The 25,896-nt window shown below is 36.9% G+C and overlaps 3 protein-coding genes and 1 long non-coding RNA gene across 12 annotated transcripts; 1 reads left to right on the top strand and 3 right to left on the bottom strand.

Annotated features, from left to right (window-relative positions):
* Positions 1-133: 133 nt before the first annotated feature.
* Positions 134-1,503, bottom strand: LOC140786471 (ethylene-responsive transcription factor ERF114-like). The gene is made up of 2 exons (XM_073134928.1): positions 1,212-1,503; positions 134-748 (listed from the first exon to the last, which is right to left on the bottom strand). Exons 1-2 carry the CDS (start codon positions 1,369-1,371, stop codon positions 339-341), a joined length of 570 nt encoding a protein of 189 aa, XP_072991029.1. The 5' UTR covers positions 1,372-1,503; the 3' UTR covers positions 134-338.
* A 1,577-nt stretch (positions 1,504-3,080) lies between these two features.
* On the bottom strand, positions 3,081-5,813 carry LOC140785634 (O-fucosyltransferase 13). 6 transcript variants are annotated; one of them, XM_073133574.1, is made up of 6 exons: positions 5,613-5,813; positions 5,399-5,493; positions 5,179-5,279; positions 5,015-5,103; positions 4,720-4,941; positions 3,081-3,974 (listed from the first exon to the last, which is right to left on the bottom strand). In XM_073133574.1, exons 3-6 carry the CDS (start codon positions 5,188-5,190, stop codon positions 3,242-3,244), a joined length of 1,056 nt encoding a protein of 351 aa, XP_072989675.1. In that variant the 5' UTR covers positions 5,191-5,279; positions 5,399-5,493; positions 5,613-5,813; the 3' UTR covers positions 3,081-3,241. The 6 variants fall into 6 exon arrangements, with proteins under 6 accessions (XP_072989675.1, XP_072989674.1, XP_072989677.1 ...); XM_073133573.1 differs by having other exon boundaries at positions 5,179-5,249; positions 5,613-5,774; XM_073133576.1 differs by having other exon boundaries at positions 4,720-4,930; positions 5,179-5,276; positions 5,613-5,761.
* A 446-nt stretch (positions 5,814-6,259) lies between these two features.
* Positions 6,260-20,117, top strand: LOC140786264 (probable alpha-mannosidase At5g13980). 4 transcript variants are annotated; one of them, XR_012108589.1, is made up of 29 exons: positions 6,260-6,598; positions 6,688-6,771; positions 6,871-6,959; positions 7,566-7,740; positions 7,982-8,101; positions 8,243-8,329; positions 8,411-8,482; positions 8,914-9,027; positions 10,079-10,179; positions 10,280-10,373; positions 10,471-10,638; positions 10,725-10,814; positions 11,274-11,339; positions 11,422-11,478; positions 11,684-11,903; positions 11,997-12,139; positions 12,304-12,378; positions 12,453-12,512; positions 12,620-12,691; positions 16,180-16,227; positions 16,359-16,478; positions 17,236-17,301; positions 17,603-17,715; positions 17,831-17,915; positions 18,259-18,579; positions 18,648-18,743; positions 19,380-19,427; positions 19,523-19,591; positions 19,673-20,117. XR_012108589.1 is itself a non-coding variant. In XM_073134560.1 (29 exons), exons 1-29 carry the CDS (start codon positions 6,383-6,385, stop codon positions 19,901-19,903), a joined length of 3,090 nt encoding a protein of 1,029 aa, XP_072990661.1. In that variant the 5' UTR covers positions 6,264-6,382; the 3' UTR covers positions 19,904-20,117. The 4 variants fall into 4 exon arrangements, 3 of the variants coding, with proteins under 3 accessions (XP_072990662.1, XP_072990661.1, XP_072990663.1); XM_073134560.1 differs by having other exon boundaries at positions 6,264-6,598; positions 18,469-18,579; XM_073134561.1 differs by lacking the exon at positions 16,180-16,227 and having other exon boundaries at positions 6,263-6,598; positions 18,469-18,579.
* A 235-nt stretch (positions 20,118-20,352) lies between these two features.
* On the bottom strand, positions 20,353-22,299 carry LOC140786265 (uncharacterized). Its single transcript, XR_012108590.1, has 3 exons — positions 22,240-22,299; positions 21,030-21,111; positions 20,353-20,576 (listed from the first exon to the last, which is right to left on the bottom strand). It is a non-coding gene; the product is annotated as an uncharacterized lncRNA (long non-coding RNA).
* Positions 22,300-25,896: the final 3,597 nt, after the last annotated feature.

Raw genomic sequence — 25,896 nt, 5'->3', positions numbered from 1 at the left:
AGGACAATTCACATGCATTATAGTCTTCTCTCACTATCTCTGAAAAAGGCTTAGAAAGAGAGTATTTATTTGAGCTAAGCTGTAATCTACTGTGCTATTGAAGGCATAGTTATGCTTTCCGTCTTGAGATCAGTATAGAAGCATAAGCAATTCTTTAACTTGGAATAAGATAAGGATGGAAATATCCATCATCAACTTGAATCTTATCACCTTTGCTCATTATTTATCTACTACTAGACAGATAATTATTGAAGGATAAGGATGAACAGAAGTAAAGAAGAAAGTAAAGTATACACTTGTTTCTAGACTCTCCCACATGCATGCAGTGCTGCACCCAGTTACTCTCCAAGATGACTCTTGCCTTCTCCTTGGGTCTTTGATCTATCACATTGCGAGGAGCCTGATGCAAAAGTTTGCAGGTCAAGATGATCATCATCACTGCTCTTGAGAAGCTGTGCATAGTGCGCAAGGTCCGGGAACTCAGCAGGGGTTACTACTGCAACTGGATCTGAATCTGGATCTCTGTGGCATTCGACTCTTTCGGGGAAGTTGAGCTTGGCTTTGGAGCCTTTGAACCTTAAGGCTGCGGCGTCGTAGGCCATGGCGGCCGCCTCTGCGGTGTTGAACGTGCCAAGCCAGACGCGGGCCGCCTTCTTCGGGTCGCGTATCTCAGCTGCCCATTTCCCCCATGGCCTTTGCCTCACTCCTCTGTAGTTCTTTCTTTGTTGAGTTCCTTCATGCATTGTTGCTACTTCTTGTAAGAGATCAATTGCACCATTGACATGGACACACACACAAACATATATATATACATACGTCTAGAAGTGCTATCCTTATATTTTGATAGATGTTCTTGTATGTTTACTCATCTACTTTTTGTATATATCGTAGCTCTTACTCTGGATTTAACAAATTTATAAATTATTTTCCAACAAAAAGATCCCTAGTCAACCCTGAACGGTTGGAACATAAGACATGACTTGTTGATGTTGATGATTAGGCTTGCATCTGACATTCATACTTGTTATCAACCATGGAGAAATAATTCACCTACTCATTTATAAGAAGAGAAATTGATGCTATATTGATCAGAAGTCATGTATACTTGGCTGTAAAGGAAAAGAGATCGAGCAAACTAGCATTATTGGATCATAGTAATAGTATTAAAAAGCTAGAGATATATGTGCACATATAATTAGGTTAATATGTACCATGCTCCTCAACTATCTGGCTAGGCTCCCTTGCACCTGAGCCACCCAGAGGCGATATTACCGGCGTCGGGGCCTCGATCACCGATCGTTCTACTTCTCCAAGATTCATTCCTTCTCCTGACTGACTGGAGCTGATGACATGCTTGAGGGCTGACACCATAGCATAATTTTCACGCTCGGCGAAAGCCGACAAGTACGACGGAAACTTCTGCTTTCCTTTTCCCTTCTCTGCATCAGGAGGAAGGTTTCTCTTCCCATGCCTTTGATCCACTTTTGAATCTTTTAAACTGCCTCAATAGTCCATGACTATACTAATCAGATAGCAGTAAGAAGCAGCAGCAGTACCAATAGTAGTCCTAAGAAGAAGCCGAAAGAAAGGAAAGAGTGAAAGTGATAAGGATGGAATAGGTGGGGCTGGAAGTGAGCTTTTGTAGACATATTGACTTACAAATCATGAATTCTTATTATATTCTATTTGTAACTTTTTTTTTTCTTTTGTGTTTATCCTACACATGTTTATCTAACGGAAAATTAGATGAGGATGTATCACATATGTTTAACAAAATTTCCAGGCAATTTCATTAAGATTTACCTCAGTAATAGCTAGCCTGATTTATATCTTTTTCTTTCTGAAAAATATAACTAGTTGTAAATAAGATGCAACTATGCAAGAGAGTATGGATAAGAACTTGAAGCCTTAACAAGTTTAGACGATTAGATAGGGAAAAAAAAGAAGAAGAAACAATCACAAAGCTCACCTATAAATCCTTTATTAGTTACTAGAGTTCTTGGTGCTTGATCTTGTTCCTGTGGGCTTTTACCCATATAGCTTGGCTTGGTTATAGACCTTATCCAATTGTGACACGTAAATGCTGAGAAGTGTGAAGAGTGAAGACCAGGTAAGGCTCAAAGCTGAGACGTACACTCTTGGAAACTGTTTCTTCTAAGCAACAACTCCTCCAACCCTCGTGAAAACTTCCAGGAAGTTCCACAAACCGTCACTAGACAGCTCAGTATCTCTGAATCAACCCCCCAAAGCTCATATAATTTATAGCTGATGTTCTCATGTTCATTAAAAGACCATTAGGAATAAATTATAGTGGTTTAAAGCCCAAGAGCTTTTCATGATTACACAGCAATTAGGCATAAGATATGACTCGCAAATAGGTGGACGCCTTAAACTAATGGAGTCCCTGTTTAACTTAGTATTCTTTGATAAGCCCTGTCTCAACGCCTACTTACTTTAGACCAGAGTAGTTCGAATCTAATATTCTCATTCTAGAATGGCTTGGTGAGTTGGTGAGGAGCATAAATTGAACTTTTTTGTTCTGGAAAACAACAAAAAGTTATTGTAATCTGAGATCATAATTCTAGCATGCGTGACACTGTGGAACTGTGAGTCTGCAAAGCACCAACAGTGACGTAGGCAAGAGATGCCCACCTGAAAGCATTTGCAATGGATTGCAGATTCCTATTAGTCTCCTTAAGCTTTCAAGGTATGATTGTATCAAAACTAGCAGCAGTTGAGATCACCAATGGAACTCCTCAAACCACAAGAGCAGTGTTGTTATATGTTTATATTGTGATTATCATAAACATAATGCTGATTAGTGTTATATGATGCAGTGATAAGCATTCTGGGAATGATAAACTGAGGGGAAGAACATTCCAAAATCAAATTCTAATAAAAGTAAAAAAGAAAAAAAAAGCCTAAAGTTTTCAGAAGAAATGAACCCAGAGAGACTGCGGCAGCATAGATTTCATACTGTAAGACTGCTACTAATGTACTGTTTAATAGCTAACTGATTTAGAAAAGATTTTACTAACAGAGGTGGCTAAATACTACCAAAAATGATATACCAGAATCAGTTAAGGGAACATCTATAAACTGCCTGTTGAATTTATGACACAATCAGAAGCTAAAATGTTTGCTGACATACAAAGAAAGATTAATTAGACTATCTCACTAATCCATGAAGAAATAATGTTTCAAAACTATTAATAGTACAAAAGTCTGGGTATACCTTGAGTTACAATCTAAACTCACAAAAACAATCAGGCAAAGCAGAACCCCTGCCCATCACAAAATCCTCTCTGTGGGCTTCCCACATAGCCTTCGCTAACTTCTCTCCTCTCAATCCCTCCGCAGTGCACTTCGAATAGGCTCTCCTGCTCAAAAGTAATGTTTTGTAAGACCCTTTCAATGCTCTCATTGCAGCGACCATCTTGTCCATATTACCAAAATAAGTAGCAACATAAGCATCACTATTTAACGAAATGTAGTAATCAAGAGCAGCTTTAGTGTTTCCGTGCATCTGATCAAAATCTTCACTAGTTAGGAGAGAGGATTTAGTATAAACATTTCTATAAACAGATGATAAGCCTTCAATTTCCATGAGACCATCTCCAGCTGCCAAATAGATGGTTGTACTTGTAGGGATGCCCAGGGCTTGAAGAATAAATGCTGTTTCATTTGGTGTTAAAGGACATTTGCCACGATTCCTCCAAACACGAGCAGCATCACCTGTCCATGGTTTCCTATCCCCACGTACAGCTTCAACGGCATCCAAAGATGTGGAAGAGAGACCTGGATATATGCATTGGCTGTAGGCTACCATGTCTGGTTCAAATCTCAGATGAAGGGATAGGAAGGGTTTGGGTATGGTTTCCAGAAGCTCAATGCCTTTGACTTCCAAAGCCTTATTAAGGTGCAGCGCTTCATAACAACCGCGGCAGAAGGAAGCTTTAGCATGCAGAGGATACCTGCAGCATCAGGTAAGATGACTGAGAAGAGGAAATTATTCAATCAATTTTCTGGTAAACTTCGTTGTATCATACTTATAATGGTCCCGACATAAATCATAGCTAATGATAATGAAAGCCAGGAGAAGTTCAAAATGATGGAACTCTAAACTGAATCAATCCAAAAGGTCAAAGAAAAATGAACAAGAATGTTTCCTCAATGATGAGAACTGTGACCCACAATTTCAGTTAGAGAGCTGGGAGAAGTCCAAGATGAACACATCATAAAATCCATGAGGCCATCGATCATGTAGAATTGCTTGGTAAGTGAGGAGGCATGCAACCATGAAAAGAACCATCCTTGAAGGAAAGCAGATAGCTCAAAACCAATTCTATGCCTAAGGCACTAAAATAAATAATCTGAAATCAGAATGTTCAAGATTGCTTCTGGTAGTATCGCTTGCCAGTTTTGACAGTTTCCTGATTTTTCCTGGTTTCAGTTTGCCAACATTAGGAGCCTATGAAATGACACTTGAATATGGAAAAACAATGGAACGCATTCAAAGCCTATTCACAAAGACCAAAACTATAATGTCGAGCAAAAGAATCCATTTTGTTTAGAAATAATACAATAACCACATAAAGAAATTGAAAATAGTTAAGAGGTACATTACCAATGGGATAAATTGATGCCATCTTACGATGGAAATAATATGAGTAAATCTTAGAAATATAATATGTTAAAGATATCACGTTCAAACAGTACCTATCTCTTCTTTGACTCATAGCCGGTGTAATAGATATGTAGTGATGTTCCAGCAGAGCAGGAAGCACCACCTCAACATAGTCAAACTGCCCTTTTCGCTTGCTGCAATCTACTCTAAATGGCTCTCTAGATGAAATTTCTTCTGGTAACTCCTTCACAATTTCCACAAAGCCTTTCATTTTCTCGATAAAGTAGTCCACATCAAAAACATCTGCAAAGTCACTGATACAAAGTTCTAATCAGCACTAACCTCTACCGACCACAGTTCTTCTAATATTGACTTCACTTATTATACCTTGATTCATTCCAATAAGCAGCAACTTCAAATTTCGGCAGCACCATAGTTGCATTTAGCAAGCGCGCGATCCCAATTCCATCACACAACTATAAAATTATCATAAAAATATCAACTTTCTTAATCTAAAAGTTGCAACAAATTAATCAAATTAGTAATCTTACATCACGTCTCATTTGATTGAGGCCGCCGTAGCAGTCGATCCTGATGTATCCGTTGCTCTTCGCCGGGAGAGCTGCAGCATATCAACAAATTGAAAAATCTTCTGCAATGAAATGAAGCCATTTTGACAAGGATTCAGAAGAAACAACAATAACCAAACAATGGTCTAACATTTCCGATCCTAACCCTAAAAACTAGACGTGGGTTGGCGTCCTAACTTACCGGATAGAGATTCGCTCTTCCTCCACCAATCGCATGGCCTCCACTCGAACACCCTTGGGGCGCTCCAGATGAGGGATTTCTCCTGCGAAAAGACGCTGTTTTGAGGGAAGAAAATATTAGATCTAGAGAGAGAGAGAGAGAGAGAGAGAGAGAGAGAGAGAGAGAGAGAGAGAGAGAGAGAGAGAGAGAGAGAGAGAGAGAGAGAGAGACTTACTTGAAGAAGGAGTTGGGAGAGAAGGGAAAGGGAGAGGAGTGAGAGAAGAAGATGGTTAAGAGGATTAGAGAGGGGAGGAGAAGGAATAGGAAGAGGTGCCTTATGCGGTGATGCCAGGGGATCGACGACATCGCGCTGCGTTGTGATTTAGTCGCGGTATCCACAGATAGACATATATATGTGAGGATCCAAGAAGAGAGCGAGCTTTGGGAGATGAAAATTTAATTAATTAAGCAGAAAGCTAATATAAACAATTTGCATAAAACTCCCTGTATTTAAAAGAAATTATGATCCGAACACTTCTTTTGTTTTACCAAAGAAACATATCATAATTACGTGTTATTGTGCCTTTTTACTTTTTTTTTTTCTCTGTTAAATTTTGTTCTTTCCTCAACTGCAATATCTATTTAATAAATTTCTGCATTAATCGGATCGGTGGATTTTATTTTATTTATCCGCCGTTTGTTTCTGTACACTAGTGATCTTTCACAGCCAGGAGTGTAAATAGTTGGATATTATCTAAAGATTTGGAGACATTTCTTTTATCAGGACGTCAAATAGAGGATATTTATTAAGTATCAAGAGCATAAGTAATTTTTCCCTTTGGACGATCATGATAAGAACATTCATAAGTTATTATAACTTTATGCAGTTAATCGACGAGGACAGCACAACTGTCACTCTTCTGAGTTCTGAATTTGCTTTGAAGTCTCGCCTTTCTAATTCCCTTCTTCAAGGCTTAAAAGTCTGAAGTCACAATCCCGCGATCCATGGCTTCCTCGTCTCCTCCAGTCCATCTCTTCTTCCTCATCTCTTTCTTCGCCGCGACGTGGCTTCCCGTTGAGTCGGCCTACATCGCCTACAACACATCCGGCGGTATCGTCGCCGGGAAGCTCAACGTCCACCTCGTCCCTCACACTCACGACGACGTCGGCTGGCTCAAGACCATCGACCAGTACTTCGTCGGCTCCAACAATTCCATTCAAGTGCCTCCCTTTCCCCCTTTCCCCCCTCGCACTCCCCCACTTTAGTACCTCTCTTTCTTTCTCTTGATTTCGTGGAGGTTTATCTTTAGGGTGCTTGCGTTCAAAATGTGTTGGATTCCATCGTCGAGGCGTTGGTGGCGGATAAGAATCGCAAGTTCATTTACGTCGAGATGGTGGGCACCAATATTGACTTTTCTTCTTCCTAAATTTGGGTTGTTTTTGGTTATTGGGGTTGTTTTTTTAAAATCAATTTTGGCTTGGAATGGTTGCAGGCGTTCTTCCAGCGATGGTGGAGGCAACAGAGCGATGTGGTGAAGAAGGTGGTGAGGGAACTGATCGCCTCTGGGCAGCTGGAGCTCATGTAAGATCACACCTTACTTTTCTTTGTTTTGGTAAATATTTAGTTAATTTTTGTTCGTATTTGTTGAATTTTCTTTATTTGTTTATAATTTTGGTGAATTTCCATAGACAGGGTTAAAGTTAGGACTTTTTGCCAGTATATACTGATTGAAAGCTTTATTTGATAGATTGAATAATAAATCTTTTTGGGATATTTTCATTTCCCACCTTGTTTTACTTTAATTCAAATGGAAGAAAACAATCTAATTATAATGTATTGACCTGTATATCACATATTCTGAGTTCCATTTGGTACTTACTCGGCCACAATGCCAAATGCAGCTACATAACTCTCACACCAGTCCTTTTTGGACTTCTGTGCACAAAAAAAAAAAAAAATTATGCCAGAAATAGTTGTTCAATTAAAGATCATAAAGAAGATCAGTGCCAACATTATTGTGGTTCACACTGCAGCTATAGTTGTCTGTTTCTGACACATACTAAAGTGACTGGACAGTCTTTGCACTTAAAAGTATTGCTGTTTGTAACATCATTTAAGTGCTTTATTCAGCTTCTTCTATTTATTAATATTGAACTTAATATTGAGCATGGTCTTTTCTTTCGAAAGAAATGCGGGAATTTGCATGCATGACGAAGCAGCTGTGCACTACATCGACATGATTGACCAGACAACACTTGGGCACCAGTTTGTCAAGCAGGAGTTCAATCAGGTTCCAAGGATAGGTTGGCAGATTGATCCTTTTGGACATTCTGCAGTTCAAGCTTATTTGCTCAGCGCGGAGGTACTAATTTGACCCTCTCAGTGCATTAGCTAGTAGCCATGAGTCCTCATAAAGAGTATAATTTTCTTCCTTGCGGTTTAATTTTCTCTTTGTGGTGGGCATTTCCCTAGATTGTTATGCTGACAATATGGTAGGTGTCAAATGTAACTGACAAGACTGGGAACCTGATTGAACTCCACTAATCAGTCGGAGACATATATCTTCTTATGTGGAAATTGTCTGAATTGCCATGAACCTATAGGTTGGATTCGATGCCCTTTACTTTTCACGGATTGATTACCAAGACCGGGAAAAACGCAAGGACACAAAGAGTCTTGAGATTGTATGGCGGGGTTCCAAGACCCTTGGTTCATCTGCAGATGTGAGTTACCTCTTCTATGTATACTTGTTTCTTTAGGGATTAGTTTGTGTTACCAAGGAATATGTATATATATTTATGTACATACATAAATGTGATCTTGTCCTGTTTAAGAGTCCATCTACTTGTTTCACTTCAATTCAGATATTTACTGGCATATTTCCAATCAACTATGAACCTCCTCCAGGTGATTTCTACTTTGAAGTTAATGATAAGTCACCTGTTGTTCAGGTACTTCCCTTAACAAGTACATAAATATTTAATTGTTTGCATGGAGATGCACCATCATGTTTATTTCTCCCATGAATGAAGGATGACCCCCTTTTATTTGACTACAATGTTCAAGAGCGAGTGAATGACTTTGTTGCTGCGGCTGTATCACAGGTATGTGGTTTCAGCTTTCTTTTTTTTAGTACTACCACATCAGTACATGTATGAATTTTGACTCGCTGCATCTTACCCAATCTTCTGAGCTGGAATTTAGCCAGAATTATAGATCTATTACCCAGCTATAGAATTCAATGCTAGGTAATAACATTTTCACAAGGTATTTCCTTCAAGGATTGACTTTAATATTGTTGGTGGGCTTTATCTCTCTCTCTCATCCTCCCATTCTTAAGGTAGCTTTAATGGTTCCTATAGATTCTAATTCTAGCATGACGTGATGTGTTGAGTCTCAGTAAAGAAACACTGTTCTGTCAGTTTACTATTCTCTAATATATAGAAAATATAAGATGCATAATTATTAAATTTATTGTCACCTGTTGCTCTCTCTAAGTGACAAGCATGCTAACAAGCTACCTTTTCGCTCTCAGGCCAATATTACAAGGACAAATCACATTATGTTTACCATGGGAACCGATTTTAAATACCAGTATGCAAATTCATGGTTTAGACAGATGGATAAGTTCATTCATTACGTCAACATGGTAACTATTTCTCAGAAACACATTTTAGCAGCTATATATAGTAATTTCTCCATCAATTTATATTAACTCACTCTAAGAATCAAGTGCTTACTGAAAAGAAATAATGTTGCAACTTCAGTACAAATATCATTTAGTGCAAATGCACGGCCTGTCTACTTGAACTGATTTTCAACTTTTCATGTTTACTTTCTTGGCAATTCCATTGCAGGACATGTCACAAGACAAGCTTAAGGCTTTTAATTGAATATGTATAGCAGATGCTCAGCCTGCCTACTTGAATTAGTTTTCTAATCATGCCTCATGCTTGGGTCATTCTAAAACCTTCTTTGCTTTCTAAGATAATTCAAACCTGTGGAGTCATCTGCATGTAAAGAACTTAAAGAAGCTTGCTTCTCAGGCCACCACTGCAGCCGGTGGTTGGGTCCTACACTCCTACTAGCCCGTGATAAAGGTCGCCTGTTCAATTTCTTCCATGGACATTGAGGTTGATGTTTGCTGGATTTTCCAGAGAGTGCTATATGTGGTTTGGACCCATTGTGGTCCATTTCTTAAAAGAGTTGGCCATTTTGTCTAATTTATATATTATAAAGAGCTAGTTTTTTTTGTATAACCTATGATTAACTTATAAGCTCATGATCTATCAACAAAAGAAGCTTGTTTCTTTATAAACACTTCTAAAATATCTAGTACTTTTTAGCTGGTGATATGTTGGTTGTTGGTCACTTCACTGTGTGTCTAATTCAAAGTTTGCATTTGGTTCATGTGTGACATGTTCCTTCAATCCTTAGCTATATTTTCTTTTACCTTCAAAGTAACTGGTCTAAACTTTTGGTGGGATATTGATATGAACAGCCAAATTACCCTGACAATTGATCTTTACAAGATTTAATAAATGTTTGGTTTCATCACATTCATTTGCATTTTCCTTTCATGTTATTGAAGCTAATAGAGTATTTTACTTTTTCTGATTTGGCTGACTAATTCTGTGCTTTCTAGTTTTTAGAAGGAATTTTTGAGCTTGTACTGAATAGCAGTTTCCACAATTATTCAGGATGGACGAGTCAACGTGTTGTACTCAACCCCTTCCATTTACACTGATGCCAAGTATGCTGCAAATGAGACTTGGCCTCTTAAGCTTGATGACTTCTTTCCGTGAGTCAAATTGCAACCACCAGAAACTCTCTCTCTCTCTCTCTCTCTCTCCTGCTTGTGCATCATCCTCTTGTGACCTGATTGTTGGTTATATTGTTAGATATGCGGACCGTACAAATGCATACTGGACAGGGTACTTCACTAGTAGACCTGCCTTAAAAGGCTATGTTAGAGTATTAAGTGGTTATTATCTAGTAAGGTTCCTATTCTCTCGTAATAGGTGTTGGTGTTGGTGGTTGTGATTTTCCTTCCAAAAATTCATTTCCTTGTGTCTGTGCTTGTTCTGAACAGGCAGCAAGGCAATTGGAGTTCCTTATGGGAAGGAATAGTTTGGGTCTCACAACGGACAGTTTGGCGGATGCTTTAGCCATTGCTCAACATCATGATGCAATTACTGGGACAGAAAAGCAACATGTGGCAAATGATTATGCCAAGCGACTCGCAATAGGTTATGCAGAGGTGCGGTGATAACTCTAATATAACTATCCGAGGTTTCTGGAATATGATCTTTGCAGGATAACAGTGGTGTTATCTATTATCTTCAGACCGAGAAGTTGGTTGGATCTTCACTTGCGTGCTTGACAGAATCTGTTTCATATTCACAGTGTGATAATTCAGAAACAAAGTTTGAACAGGTAAATGGAAATTTATGGTGTTGTTTTAGGTTGCTTAACCAGATTAGGGTGTACTGTTTTGGAACTTCTCGCAAACGTATTATCAGGAACTAGGACATGGTTGTGAAGATTCATTGCCAAATATCAGCACCATTATCTAAAGCTTTTCCTAATAATACAGTATTTGCTGGACTCTAGAGGACAACTAATATTTAATGAGTTTCCTGCAAGAGAGGACATTTTGCATCGGGATATCAAACTAATGCCACTTGTTCATGGAATGGTGCCAACATTCTTACTAGGAAACATTTGCATCAGAGAGACTTGCTATGAATTTATATAGCTAGTTTGCTCCTTGCTTTCTTACCATTAGTTTTATTCTCTTTGAATTTTATTCACATCAACTTGCTCTTCTAAGAGTTATATTTGAGGTAAACCTCTTTTAAGTCTGATACATCACCTCTGATTTTTCTTTTTCAGTGCCCTCTTCTTAATATTAGTTACTGCCCTCCATCTGAGGTAGATCTATCTCATGGAAAAAGCCTGGTAAAGTCTGACAGGTTTCATATGTTTCCTGTTGTTAAAAACTATCTATATGAGTTCTAATATTTTTCAAATCTATTCTTAGGCTGTTCTTGTCTACAATTCTCTTGGGTGGAAAAGAGTGGATGTGATCCGGTTACCTGTGAGATTTTTTTCTACTCAATTTATCTTGCTTTCACTTATTTTGTAACATTACAGTGGTTTTGTATGTGCATCCCTGCTCATGAACTGTTTATTTGCTGTTAAATTTCTTTAATCATTTAAAGGATACTTAACATTTGCAATAATTTCCATCTTTATAGTTTTCCTGTATGAATTTAAGGTACTCTTCCTCATACTTGCTGCAGGTTATTAGTGAATCTATTGTTGTGACGGATTATGAAGGAAGAGAAATTGAGTCTCAGATTTTCCCAATTACCAGTGCTGCTGTGGACTTGAGGAATTCATATGTGACTGCTTACTTGGGCATATCACCGAGTGTTACACCAAAATTTTGGCTTGCATTTCCAGTAGATGTACCATCTCTTGGCTTCACTACATACTTCATTTCAAGTAGGAAACTAGCAGGTGGGGTGTACTATTTGTTTATTAGTTGTAATCCTTTCTATGATAGTTTTGCACTAAAAGGAGTAGTGGTAACTTGCTCTTTGACTCTTGCAGGCTCTAAGACTGCCATGTCAACTCAATATTCATCTCAAGAAATTCAAAATAGTAATACTCTAGAAATTGGACAAGGAAATTTGAAACTTCAATTTGCTACAGATGAAGGAATGCTCTTTCGCTATTTTAATAACAGAAGCTTGGTAAGCTGGCATATTTCATTCATGCTTCAGGTTAACATTTTCTATGTAGATCTTTGACATTTTCTGTCCAAGTTGCACAAGGATTAAAGAAGAATATGTTAGCTTATAGTATTTGTTGTTTTCTCAGTTTAATGAGATCTGATGTAATTGTTTTGTGATTCAAGGTGGAAACTTCTATAAATCAGTCTTTCTGTTATTATTCTGGATATGAATATGATGCAAGTGGGGCTAATCCACAGGTAATTTAATTTAGGTTTCTTCCTCATGCTTCACTGAGATGACATTAATATGCATATCCTGTTCCTTCTTGCAGGCATCTGGAGCATATGTATTTCGCCCAAATGGTACATTTCCCATTGCACCCGATAGACAGGTATAGTGCATTCTGAAATGATCAACTTTATTACAAGCAGAAATAATCACTATGTTGGTTGTTTGCCATCTTTTTTATTTTTGTGACATCGTTGTGTTCCTGTATAGGTTCCCTTGACAGTTATGCGAGGACCTATATTAGAAGAAATCCATCAACAGATAAACCCATGGATATATCAGGTGAAACACCCATTTTACAAGATTTGTTTTCTGTCTTGTCCTTGGAACTTCTGTCGCCATAGCATCCATAATTCATGTTTCTTCTAGATTTTGACCAGCATCCAATAATTAGTAGAAGATGCTAGTTGGTTGACACAACTTTGGTCTTTAATCCCATTGTTAGGCAGAACTAGCAGAAGAATCTAGCTAATGATTCCAAGATGTACCTTGAAGTTTTTCTTGTCCTTTGAGTAAACTAACATCATCATCAATTGTCATCACTATTACGATCAAAGACTACAACAATATAAAATTCATAAGAGCTAGAGTTTGAAGTTAAGAATGCTATCAAGGAATTGGGCAGTTTTGGAGGGATAACTTCAATATTACTTTAAATGTCCCAATCCGAAAATTGAAATCATGATTGGTCATGTATTTTAATATGTTTGAGATACACGAAGCCTTAATAATACTTTCTAAGTATACAATGACAAGAATTAATAAGAAAAGCTGACTTCGATAATTTTATCATATCATGACTTGAAATCAGAATCATGATTGGCCATGTACTTTAATACGCTTGAGATACACGAAGCCTTATTAATACTTTCTAAGTACATAATGACAAGAATTAATAAAAAAAATTGATTTAGATAATTTAACCCAATAATAATGAAAATAACTAATGTTATCACTAATTTGTCTCTAAGCAAATTGAATTAATAAGTCGTCATGCTGACCATTACCTGAAATATTAGAAGAGAAAATTTTATAAGTTAACAACTATAGCTCAGTGAGTAGAATCTACTCAAAAGCTAAATAAATGTAAAATTTATAATGAAATTTAAATTCAATGATATAAAATAACAATTCCACTAAGCATGTTCTTAAAATAACAATAATAACGACAATAATAATAACAGAAAGTCATATCTCATAACATATTCAATTCTAATATATTAATTTTTTCTCAATAATAGTAATGTCATTTTTCTCAATTGGGTCTATATTCAATGGATCCACATCAACTAGAAATCACTTTGAGATGATGCCCGAGTCTTATCTTCATAGCTAATTCAGTTAGGGTTACCAGGAGATGTCACTATGTGATAAACGTACCCTATTTTTTTCACTAACCGTGAAAAATATTAGAGTCACCTTAGAAAGTCTTTTGATCTAACTTGTAATTGTTTTTTAACTTTGCTAGGGTCACCTTAAAAAGTCACCGCAGTGATCTAAAATAGGACTTTCCCTGGGACTTCTAGTTAAATTTGAGTCCCCACGAAAAGTCGCAAGTGATCTATACTGGGACCGTTCTCTAAGTCATACCAAATATCAGTTATATTTTTGTCTACTAAAATTTGTTATTTGCATGAAGTATAATAATGCACTAAATCATATATTTAACACAAAGAATTATAATAATTAAATTGCATACAGAAAATATAATAAATAAATTTGCACACAGAGAAATACGTGGTATAATAAAAAGCACGAAATACAATATGAATAAATATGTGAGTGAACCCACTTACCTGAGTCTAGGTAAAACAACTGAGATCTCTAATTTCTAGTCTATGTGCTAAAAATCACAATAATAAATAATAATAAAATTTTAAATTAAATAATATTATGATTTCTAAAATTCAAACTAAATAAATTGCTCAATTGGTCCAAGTCAAACACAATTGGTTGGGCTGGGCTATAATTAGCCCGCAATCGATCCAACAATTCACTTAAATGGATTGGGCTAAATGACCAATCTAATTAAGTTAAAATGAGTCAGGTCAGGTTCCTTGGATTTGAAATCTAAACCCGACCCGAATCCCTTAAATTTAGGGATGAAGATGAGACTCGAGTTGCCCGAGTCTACCTTTTTCATCTTGAAGGGACCGAGAGAGAGAGAGAGAGAGAGAGAGAGAGAGAGAGAGAGAGAGAGAGAGAGAGAGAGAGAGAGAGAAACGCAGGCGATCATTGTCACCGGCAGTCCGTCGACCATGCTAACATCTTCCTCGTAGTCTTGACAACTTGAAAGAGGAGAGGAAAGATCAGCAATGGTGACCGACAGTAGGAGATCTTCCATCCATGGTCGACGACAATCTGAGCCACGAGGGCTCCAAAGGAGAACACCTATAGCACGAGACCAACGATGTGAAGCTTTTAGTGATGACAACCCGAAGCCGCCGACCGGCATGATTCGCCGACAAAACTGCAACCCCACAAATTAGGTATTTTTAATTTACCCTATTAAACTTAAATTAAATTTAAGAGGTGGGAGAGGGCTCACCGACGAGTCGCGTGGTGGTCTCCAATTGCGCCGGCGGCCCGATTCCATAGCGACGACTCCGACGATAAAGAAAGGAAGAAGAATGAGAGAAAGAGAAAGGGTTGGGATAAAAGAGAGAAGGTATTTATGGTTTTATTTATAGAGATAATCCAAATATGATTTTGATTTGGATTTGGCTAAAACTCTCACTGACTTTCTTGTCGCGTGCCGGAGAGGGAGAGGGTGAGGAGTGTGCACGTGCAGTGCACGTGCGCCCCAAGAGATTATTTTTTTGAAGTTCTTATATTAAACACTTCGGGTTGAACTTCCATTTGGAGCAGAATCATGCCAGAGAGGAACTTTCTGGTCATGAAATATAGCAGGCAAGTTGCCAGGTAAAGCTATCTTCCTTTGGGCATGAACAGCTCAGTGCTTCAGTTAAGGAGCAAGGTGTTACCAACTTACCATCATCTGTAAAGTACAAATAAGAAGATCCCAGATGGAAATACATCTCAAATTTCAAATATCAAAAATAAGAGAAGAACTTTCCCAGTTTCTCTAGAATAGATCTAAATTGGTTCACAAGATTACAAATGTTAGATGCCCAATTGTAACCTCATCCCCTGCTTCCAATTTCCTTCAAGTTAAAAAGAAGCTGTTACTTATTGATTACTATATTTATCCTCAGAAGCTCATGTCATGTTGGCGAGAGGCAGAAAAACTGATCTAAATTTCTATGAGTATGCAACAATTGTCTTGGTTAGGGATTACCCCTGTAATACCAGATGGGATGACAGTCGAAAGACTCTTAGGTTGATGTGGTACAATTTAGGATCAGTTATGAGTTATGACTTATGGCATAGTACTGCTGCTAAAGCATGCAAAATTAAGTGAAAACTGCTGATAGTTTGGCAGTTGAAAGGTGATCAGTTTAATAATTGCTGACTACTTTTGACCCGAATATACATTGCTCTGAATCTTTTTGATCTTGCAAACTTTTACCCTGAAGTGTGCTGTCAGTTTACTAGGTTTTGTTACGCAATGATCATAGTTTTCAGTAGAAATGAAATGGCAGGTTTCTTACTTTATATGTAATGCTTTCAGTTAGTTGGACTAGTGGAATGTACTGCAACCTCTCCTTATTATCATTGATGCTGTAAAATTGCCCTGGAAGATGATTGTTGGCTTATTCGCCTAAAAGTAAGCTGATTTTCAGATGAAAGCAATGTTGTACTTTTTGCAGATTACAAGAGTCTACAAGAAAAAAGAACATGTGGAAGTTGAATTCATAGTAAGCATATTCATTTGAGATGTTGAACCTCAATGAATATCTTCTGTTCTGTTTTTACTGTTTCTCAACCAACTTAACCGTTGTTTGCGGTCTATATTTCAGGACTAACAATATCACTTGCTGTAATTCAGGTTGGACCTATACCAACTAATGATGGGATTGGGAAAGAACTTGCAACTCAAATTATGACAACCATGACGACAAACAAAACATTCTATACTGATTCCAATGGACGCGATTTTATTAAAAGGGTAAGATCAACTAATATTTCCCACGTAAAAGTTTGGATATGGAGTTATATTGCGTATTAAGTTTAAAAAGGAATGAGCTGAAGTATGTATGGCTTAACTAAAGGGATTGAGCTCAGTTGATCAGGGGCATCAAGTTTGAAGCGGCAATCCGAGTTCAAATCCAAGAGATACCATTTTGCATAATTATTTTACAGTATGGATCTTGCTGTCCAACCAGTCTGAAGTGTGAAGGGACATCCTGGGTTTAAATTTAGGAGAATTATTTTGCAATATGTGTTTTAGCTCCAGTTGAGCAATATTTGTTGGCTTATGGGCCTCAGATGGTTCTGTTGTATGAGCCTAAATGGTTTGAAGGTGATGGTTCACCCCTTGTCTAGCCTATTTCTATAGGCTTGAATGATTGAAATGGAAATCAAAAGAACTGTATATTATGGCTACATTGGCTTGAAAGAGACAGTTTTCCACTTTCTCTCAATTTGGAGGAACTTAGGAGGATGAGCAATTATTGTTGATAACACATTTCTGCATCCTCTCGTCCACTTTCCGTGTTGGTCTTTGACCAATAAGTGAGATTTACATGGACAATCATACTTTATTAGGGATCATAAAGGGTGGTTGAAGTATATATCATAAGCAAATCATCTTTTTACCCTGGTGATTTTATGTTCCAAAGTATTATACCAGAGAATAACCTTTGCACTCTAATGCACCGAAAGTCCAAAACATGTAACTATAAACAATGCTATTTCTTTTGCAGATCCGAAATTATAGAACAGACTGGGAATTGCAAGTGAATCAACCTGTTGCTGGAAATTATTATCCGGTATGCGTTCATCTGCAATTAATTTACTGGTTATAAAGAGTAATTACATATTATTATGGTAGAGTAAGCAGTTGCATGAGATTGGCAATTTTATGTGCTTTCAATTGAGATGTAAAGCTGTAAACAGTTCTCTCTGTTTTTGCCTTCACAAGGGCAGTATCAAGATTAGACTTGGATCAATCTTAGTCCATAGAGGGATCCATGTCAAGATTAACTTTTTTTTTTCTTTTTAACTACATTTGGTTGTCAGATTGGTCATTTTGATGGGCTATAAAAAATGAGTCAAACTGTTCTATTTCAGATTAATCTCGGAATTTACATTGAAGATGACAACACAGAACTCTCAGTGCTGGTTGACCGATCTGTAGGTGGATCCAGTCTATTGGATGGTCAAGTAGAATTGATGCTTCATAGGTATCTCTTCCCAATACCAATTTTACATAAAATAAACCTTTATGATCTCTTACTGGGAGGATGTAGGGAGTTAGTCTACAACTCAAATTGACATAGTTTTCTATCAATAATACAGGAGGTTGCTTCATGATGATGGCCGAGGTGTTGCAGAAAAGCTTGATGAGGTGGTTTGTGTCAATGACCAATGTGAAGGACTGATGGTAAGTTCACCTACACATAGTAGCAGATGACTTACAAAGATTGTATTAGAATGGGCAATCTTCTCTTTTACATGTAATTGTTATGCGAAAATTCAGCGCTCCCAATCTTTCATGTGTATCACCATTATATTATCCTCTTTTCTGGGAATATCCTAAATTTTCTGAAGACAGACTCATGCAACTTTAAGATTTCTATGATACGTAATAATGTAAACTAAAATGTAAGTATTGATGAGGATAGCTGCTATTACAGCGATGAAGAAATATCCTATTAGAGTGTATGATACGGCACTGCTATGCAAGCAATATTAACTCTGAATTGGAATCTCCTCAATGGTTGCAGCTTTTTGGATGTATAATTGAAGTGTTTGGAGAAGCAATTCTTTTTGGATTATCGTCTTACCTTCAGGAAGACAGTTTAGCCATTTCTTCCTCCACCTTCTTTTTTCTTTTTTCTTTTTCTTTTTTTTGCATGTGGGTGCATGTTTGTGAGATTACTTTTGTGGTAGCTATCACACTGTTACCAGCTACTGGCACTAACATACTTTGACAGATTCAAGGCAAGTTTTATCTTAGAGTCGATCCATCAGGAGAGGGAGCTAAATGGCGACGGTCCACTGGGCAAGAAATATATTCTCCTCTTATATTAGCCTTCTCTCAACAGGTATAAAACATGCTTTTGTTTCTATACTTGCTGTTTAATTACTCATGTGTTTTGCTTATGCGTAACAGGATAGTGGAAGCTGGACAAAATCTCATGTACCAACATTCTCAATGGCAGATGCATCCTATAGCTTGCCAGATAATGTTGCATTGGTCACTCTCCAGGTTAATTACTACCTTTCATCATCTCAAAGCATTATATGTGCAGCATTTTCGTCAATGCTTAGGGAGACGAATGTAACATTTTTTTCTCCATGTGATCAATTGTACATGTTCCATTCTCAAATGGTTATCCTTTTGCCTCTCTGACCGGACGAATTCACAAACTCAAAATATTTCTTTTTCTTCTGGCATAAAAAGAATTCTTGTCATATTAAAGTTCTAATTCCTATTCTTCAGATGTTATTTTGTTTTTGGTTTATTATCATGATAGCTTGTTAACCTTTCCACGACCTTGAAATAAGTTCAGTCCTTGTGCATTTTGATCCATTATGATGGAGCAACTCATTTCATTTACTGCAGATTTACTATCAAAGTCTTCCTCATACTTCTTGTTCTTTCCTTCCTAGTGATCCATGCAGTTCTGTGATCAATCTAGCCTCTTATTCTCATTTAATCCTTATTACGGGCACTGAATTGTTACAATTCACCTACATGCAATATTATATTGGAGTTATCCACACTACGTAATGCACTATCATACATAACCTGATTTACCCTCATCAATCTGTAATGCAACATTGGTCGTTCTTCATTCCAAGTTCATTATACTTATCCGTAGTGGTATGATTGTTAAATCAGGCACTTGAAGATGGTAGTGTGCTTCTGCGCTTGGCACACCTTTATGAGGTTCCTTCGATTTCCTAACATTTTGAATTCAATTATTCACCCCAAATTAGCTTGAATCTAAAGGCCCACTTGGCAACTTCCTTTTTGCATGAAAGGCTGGGGAGGACAAAGAACTTTCTATGATGGCAGAAGTTGATCTCAACAAGTTGTTTGCAGGCAGAAAGGTAAAATGGCGAGCCTATCACTTAAGTAGTATCCAAGTTGCTCTAATGTAACAGTCCTCTTGCTTTCTTATTGGCTTGCAGATCCTTAAGCTATCAGAAATGAGCTTGACTGCCAATCAAGCAAGGGATGAAATGGAGAAGAAGAGACTAAAATGGAGAGTGGAAGGCTTGGCGAGCACAACCGCCCCAGTCAGGGGAGGGCCTGTTGATCCTTCCAAGTTAGTGGTGGAGTTGGGTCCAATGGAGATCCGCACATTCACAATAAATTTTGATCATATGCTCCCAAAAATCAACACTGAGAAAAAGGCTTGATATATATTGTATATCTAATGATTCTACCACTGATAAGGGTGTTGAACAAACTTATTTCTGGCAGAGCTTCCTGAAACTTTAGATGGTCAATCTAGATCTCCGGCTGCTCTAATTTCTGTTGTGAAATTGAATCGAATGAAAACTATCATCAGAATGTTTTCTTTGAAAACTATGATGAATTAGTAGCGAAAGCTATGAAACAAGCATTGTGCAAGCATTGTTGTATGTCGTAAATATATTATTCATGTCATGAAATTGCTCAATATGCAGTTATGCGCACACGCAAAAAATGCAATTACCCTTTGCTTACTTATGGAGTCTTGCCCTTTTCCATGACTTGGAGATGCAGCAGTTTTTGAGAGCTTCATAAGAATTTGCTTTTCCACAATGCTTCTTTTGTATGAATATTTTAGCATTTACAAGCAAACAATCAAATAAAAATTACATACTTCAACTGAATTAGTTCCTTTTATGCCATCTAAGTATAAGCTAACAGATCTATGGAGAGTTGATCAGAAATGACAGCAGCACATCAATTTAAGCACACCCATGCAGTGAGTAAATCTCTTCTTGATGTGATTGCATATCCTTGGAGATCTGTTCTTCTTGCTGACCACTACCCCTCTCACAGTCACTTCTTGCTTGCTAAAGTCCACCATATAATCTAGCAATCCTGCTAAAAAGAAGAGTCAACTGTTGCATTTAATGGCTGTTTCAGTTGATCTTACAATTCAAAGTGATATCTCGTTTGAACTGATAATTTTTTTGGGCAAATTTCAGTTTATCCTTTAAACTTAAACACTTTAGCTCGTATGCGGTCTGATCAAATTATAATTGTTAGATAGATTTGTCCCAGATTAATGATACGACTAGACTGCCTCTATCATTATTGGTGCTAAATAACGAAACGGTCCAGATTATATCTCTGTGAGGGTAATTCATCTTTTTATATCCTTCTTAACGGTTGACTAATAGTTGTAACTTAATGTGCATCACATAAGGTTAAGCGTCTAAGATTAAAAAGTAAATTCCATAGAGGTAAATCAAAATCGGATCAAACCATAAGAGGGTAAACAGTAATTTACTCATTCATTTATTTTTATTAATTGCACGATTTTATCCTCACCGTTCATCTTAGCGACGATCTTGGTGACCCTCCGCCGACAGTGGTTGCATCCCATATGTGCGTTAATGACAATAACCTGCTCCTATTTACGTCAAGATTCACATTCCACGTCACATAAATTAATTAAGAACATATGCAAAGGCTTAGACAAGTAAAAGATTAAACAAATTCACAGCTAATCCTAACTCATAATCAACATATATATACCCCTATTTTCTTCACTCAATTGCAATCGCTTTCATATTAAATGCAGCCATCTTAACATCATGGCATGTGAAAGGAAATATAATTAAAGTTTTCAAACCAGGCTGGATAAAAGTTTGAACGTGAGCATGTGAAGTAGCCTTGACTTCATACTTTGTTAGAAAAACTACATTTATGTCTGTAAGACAAACTGATAGGCGTGTACAAATTCCCAACTATTATATCATCATCTATTAATAATTAGGACTACTATTAATTTATTCAACTATTTTTATACTAGAATAAATTCTTCTTCTTGTTGTTTTTTGTAATAAAAAATTGGATAAGTGGATCATTCATATGTAATGCACATGCGTGCTACGTTATAGAAATGAAAGGTTAATAAATAAGTTTGGTAGTATAACTTTGATACTTAATTACAAATTCGAGGGAGTATCTTAATATAATAGTGGAAATTTTCTAGGACAATTATTGTGGCATTTCGAATGATGACGTTTTCAACTAACAACATCTATTCATACATAGGGTAAAGTGAATCCATGCACATGAAGGTGGAGAAGAATATAATAGAGGGGTAGGAAATTAATTTGAAAGGATCTTGAAGACATAAACCACTAACTTATTTAGATCTTTTCAAACTTAGGTGAGAGTTGACAGTGTCTAACATATACATATACATCATCTATGCGCATCTGGATTTTTTTTCTTTCATGAGGATCTTTAAAGCAACAAGTTCGTCGAAAAAAAAGTAAGATCAAGGATAATTCCTAGAAGAGACTCAAAGTTTCCTCTAAAGGAGTCTAAAACAGGTGAATTAAGAAGCTGTTTGGTTGTCTGAATCAGATTGAATCAGAATGAATCGAATGAGTAAGTGCATATGGAAGAAAGACTTTATATTGCATGATCAAACTAAGACTACTATGGTGTATATATATATAAAGAACACAAGAGAGAGAGAGAGAGAGAGAGAGAGAGAGAGAGAGAGAGAGAGAGAGAGAGATCATACCGAAGGAAGGGTCAAGTTCTCTGCAAACCTTAGCTCTTGCATTCTATCCATTGCTAAGTCATTATCTTCTCCATGGAGCTTTTTATTTTGGAGCTCGCTCTTCTTCTTCTTCTTCTTCTTCTTCTTCTTCTCTCTCTCTCTCTCTCTCTCCTCTAAGGACCTTTTTATATCCAAATCCAATAATTAATTTATATGGTAATTGGAAAAACGTGCGAGCCGATTGGAGAGTTAACTACCACTAAGAAATGAGAAAAAGAATTTAACACCATTAACTACACCCACAAATAACTAGAAAGACTGATGTGTCCCATTTGGGCACTACTACATCAGCTATGATGGACCATTGCTATAAATTTTTAATTGTTTCAAAGTGTCCTACTTAGCGTCCAGATTCCATTTCTCAAACAATCTTGTCTTGTTTTTTTGTTTGCACTGAACTCAATCATATGCAACCCAATAGCACAAGATTCTCCCATACCAACTAATATAGGTAGGACATCTAAGTATTTGTTGTTTGGATAATTAGAGATGATTCAAAATGGATCTCTAGTGATCTTATACATATAATGAAATAGATTATAGGTTTTTTTTTTTTCCATGCATACTCTTTAAAAATCTGTTATTTCTATATATTACTCAAAAGTTAATATTTATGCGTATATTCCTTTAAAAAAAATTAGTTTTTTCTATGAATATTTCTTAAAACTCTTTGCTTTTTACCTACGGTTATCAAAAAGTAACGTGAAGCATATCCATGCAAAAATTATGAGTCTTAAAATGTACGCATGTAAATATGAAATTTAGAAGAGCAAATATGTAGATATGAAACATTGGAGGGTTATACATGATTATATCCTAATCCTTAACAAGTTGTTTAAGAACCGCTTGTAACTTCAGATAGGTCTTAGTTGCACCTAATACTAATTCCTCTTCACTTTGATTCTGTTATTGAAATCTATGTATTACTGTAGGCAATCTGACAATTACCTGTTTGTATAATTGCCTTCATTCTCTTAAACAACTTCTTATCTTTCTTTTCACTCCACTTAGTAGATATTTGGCCCACCTTACAAGCAAACCTAATTCTATAATCACAATTAGTGAAATATTGGAGGCCATCCATTGTTTGGTAAAGGAGTTCTTATAGTGGCCCATTACCATCTATGAAAGTGATTGATGATAACAATTCATTTGTTTGGCGTGCATGATAGTGACTGAGTACAGTTCTCAAAACATTTATGAAACAAATTGTTGGATATTTCTAGGCATCTCCAGGCTCAAATTACACTAAATTTAGTGTGATAAGGAACTCTTCAACCACGCATGAGGATTTGACTAGTTATATGGATTAAGGAATGCTTAAATCACAACTAATATGTCAAAGAAAGAGATTTTAAAAAAAAAAACTCTGTCAATTAGATCTCTTTGTAGTTAGTAAATAGCTCACATCATGATTCATGTAGCTTGGACAGAGATGGCAACAGTTTAACAATGTGAGTGATTCAGAGTGAACAAGATAGTGATTGATTACTTCTGTTCCTTTTTCCTGTTTCTTGTACAAAATCTTTTTACAGTTAAGAGGCGATTAAGCAAAAGGAAGTACTAAGAAAAGGCCCTATAAGTAATAGTAACAACCCACTGCTTGACTTGAGAATTAGTCTTAAACTATAGAGGCGATATACATATTCAGATTAATTTCGAGACTTCAAGTAATGGTTACTTCATTGCTGTGAAATGAGTGAGAGAGATGTTTCAGTGAACAAAAACAGAATTTGGAGCGAAGAACTCAGCAGATGAGGGTTGACAGATGCAAAGAATACTCAAGTTTCTTATGTTATTTTTTTATAATAATTTGGGTGCTGATCAGTTACGCTGATGAATCATTGTTTATAGGGGAAAATAAAATCAAAGAAAATATTGTCAAGTGGTCTTGTTGATTTGTGGTTTTGAATGTAGCACAAGTGTAGAAAAATGAAAGAGTTGAGAGTGCTAAAAGAATTGTATTGTTGTACTATAAATTTCAGAAACATTGCTACCCTTCTCCATCACTGCATGTCATCAATTGATATCTACTCTAGAAAATTTCTTTCCGACTGTCTGTTCATAGTTCTTTCATAATTTGGAAGCTCGTGAAGTTATCGTTTATCAAATGATTAAAAGGCTCATCTGTATGATTGATTGCTAACTAATCAAGCATCATTTTCCTTGAGCAGTAGACGAGTAAAGTAAGGAAAGAGTATCTTTCGATGAAATCGACTCGAACCAAGATAATTCGACGTGCCACCTACTGATATGATGTTGAATTCTTTAACAGTCTACTCTGAACAAAAAAAAAGCATCATTGTATTAAGAAGAAACTGAAGTTATAAGAATATAATGGTAAAAATTCATAACAATAACATGGACCATCGTGAAGTAGTAGAGGAGCAATATCTTCCAACTTGGGAATCTTGAGATGGAAAGGCGAGAAATATACACAAAAGGCTTCAGCTAACAATTAGAACAAGAATTGTTTGCTTAGAATCCAATGATAAGTACATGTATTTGGATCACAATGGAGATAAGAATCATAAGAAACTAGAAGATATACTCCTCCTAAAAAATGCTTGAGATAAAACTCTTTCTGCTGCTATTGCTTTCTCTTGTACACTGCAAGAAGTATCTAACATTGCATGATCACAAGCAAAGGGATGAAAATAATATTGATTCGTTGCCTATCAGCATAAACTTTTCAGCCTTACTTCTCATTAATCTCTATTTCTGCTATCAGTTCTTGTGCAGCAGTACATTACCTATAAGTTGGGCCAAGTTGGGCCAATGTCATTAGTGGATCACAGAGAGAGGAAAGACTAGTTCTATGTTCCTTAAAAAATTTAATAACTAAACTATTTCTTTATGGTAAGTGAGTCTTTCTATGCATTAGTAAATAGTCTACTGACTGTTGCAATTACTCCTTATTTAAACTTCAACTAGTCTTATATGTAGAATTAATTTAGGCAATAATGCATGAAGTCCAAACGAGACATTCAAAATTGGACCCAAAATTACGGAGCCCAACCTTAGATTCTGTCTCTTTTCTCCAACGTAGAACCCCTTCTTTTTGTTCCCATGCTTTACAAAGACCTTTTGTTTCTATTCTTCTTCCCCATGCTGGAGAGAATTCAAAGAAGACAAATACTTTGTCCTCTCCTGCCACAATTTATTTTTTATTTTTTTATCCTCGTCGAGGCCCAAGAAATCAATGCCCGTTACGACCGCAAATTTGCAAGTAGGCCCTCCAGAATTGTAAAAATATGAACTTCAAACCCTCGAGCGAGCATTATTCGTAAATCCCGGAATCCGCAGGGTTGAAATCGTAAAAAAGTAACGTACGGCGGATCGTACAGTTTACATGTTCCCAAACTGTCATGTGTGTCCACCAAAATGGGGGCCACTCGATCAGGTGTGACATCACGGAAGAACTTGGTCTCAGTCAGCGGTGATGATTAAGCGAGCATTCGGATCGGACGGCCACGATGGCGAGTCCTCTGTTAAGCTCCTCCGGCGGTGCGCTCACCGCTCTCCGGGCGTGGGCTCCGCCTTGCGCGCGAAACGAGGAGGGAAGCCCGCGGGCCGAATCATTTCGTCCCGGACAAGCCATCGACCTCGGATCTTGAC

The sequence above is a fragment of the Typha latifolia genome, chromosome 4 (genome assembly GCF_019914945.1).
Source record: "Typha latifolia isolate L0001 chromosome 4, TyphaL0001v2, whole genome shotgun sequence".
Lineage (NCBI taxonomy): Eukaryota > Viridiplantae > Streptophyta > Magnoliopsida > Poales > Typhaceae > Typha > Typha latifolia.
This window is presented reverse-complemented; position numbering and strand designations above follow the sequence as displayed.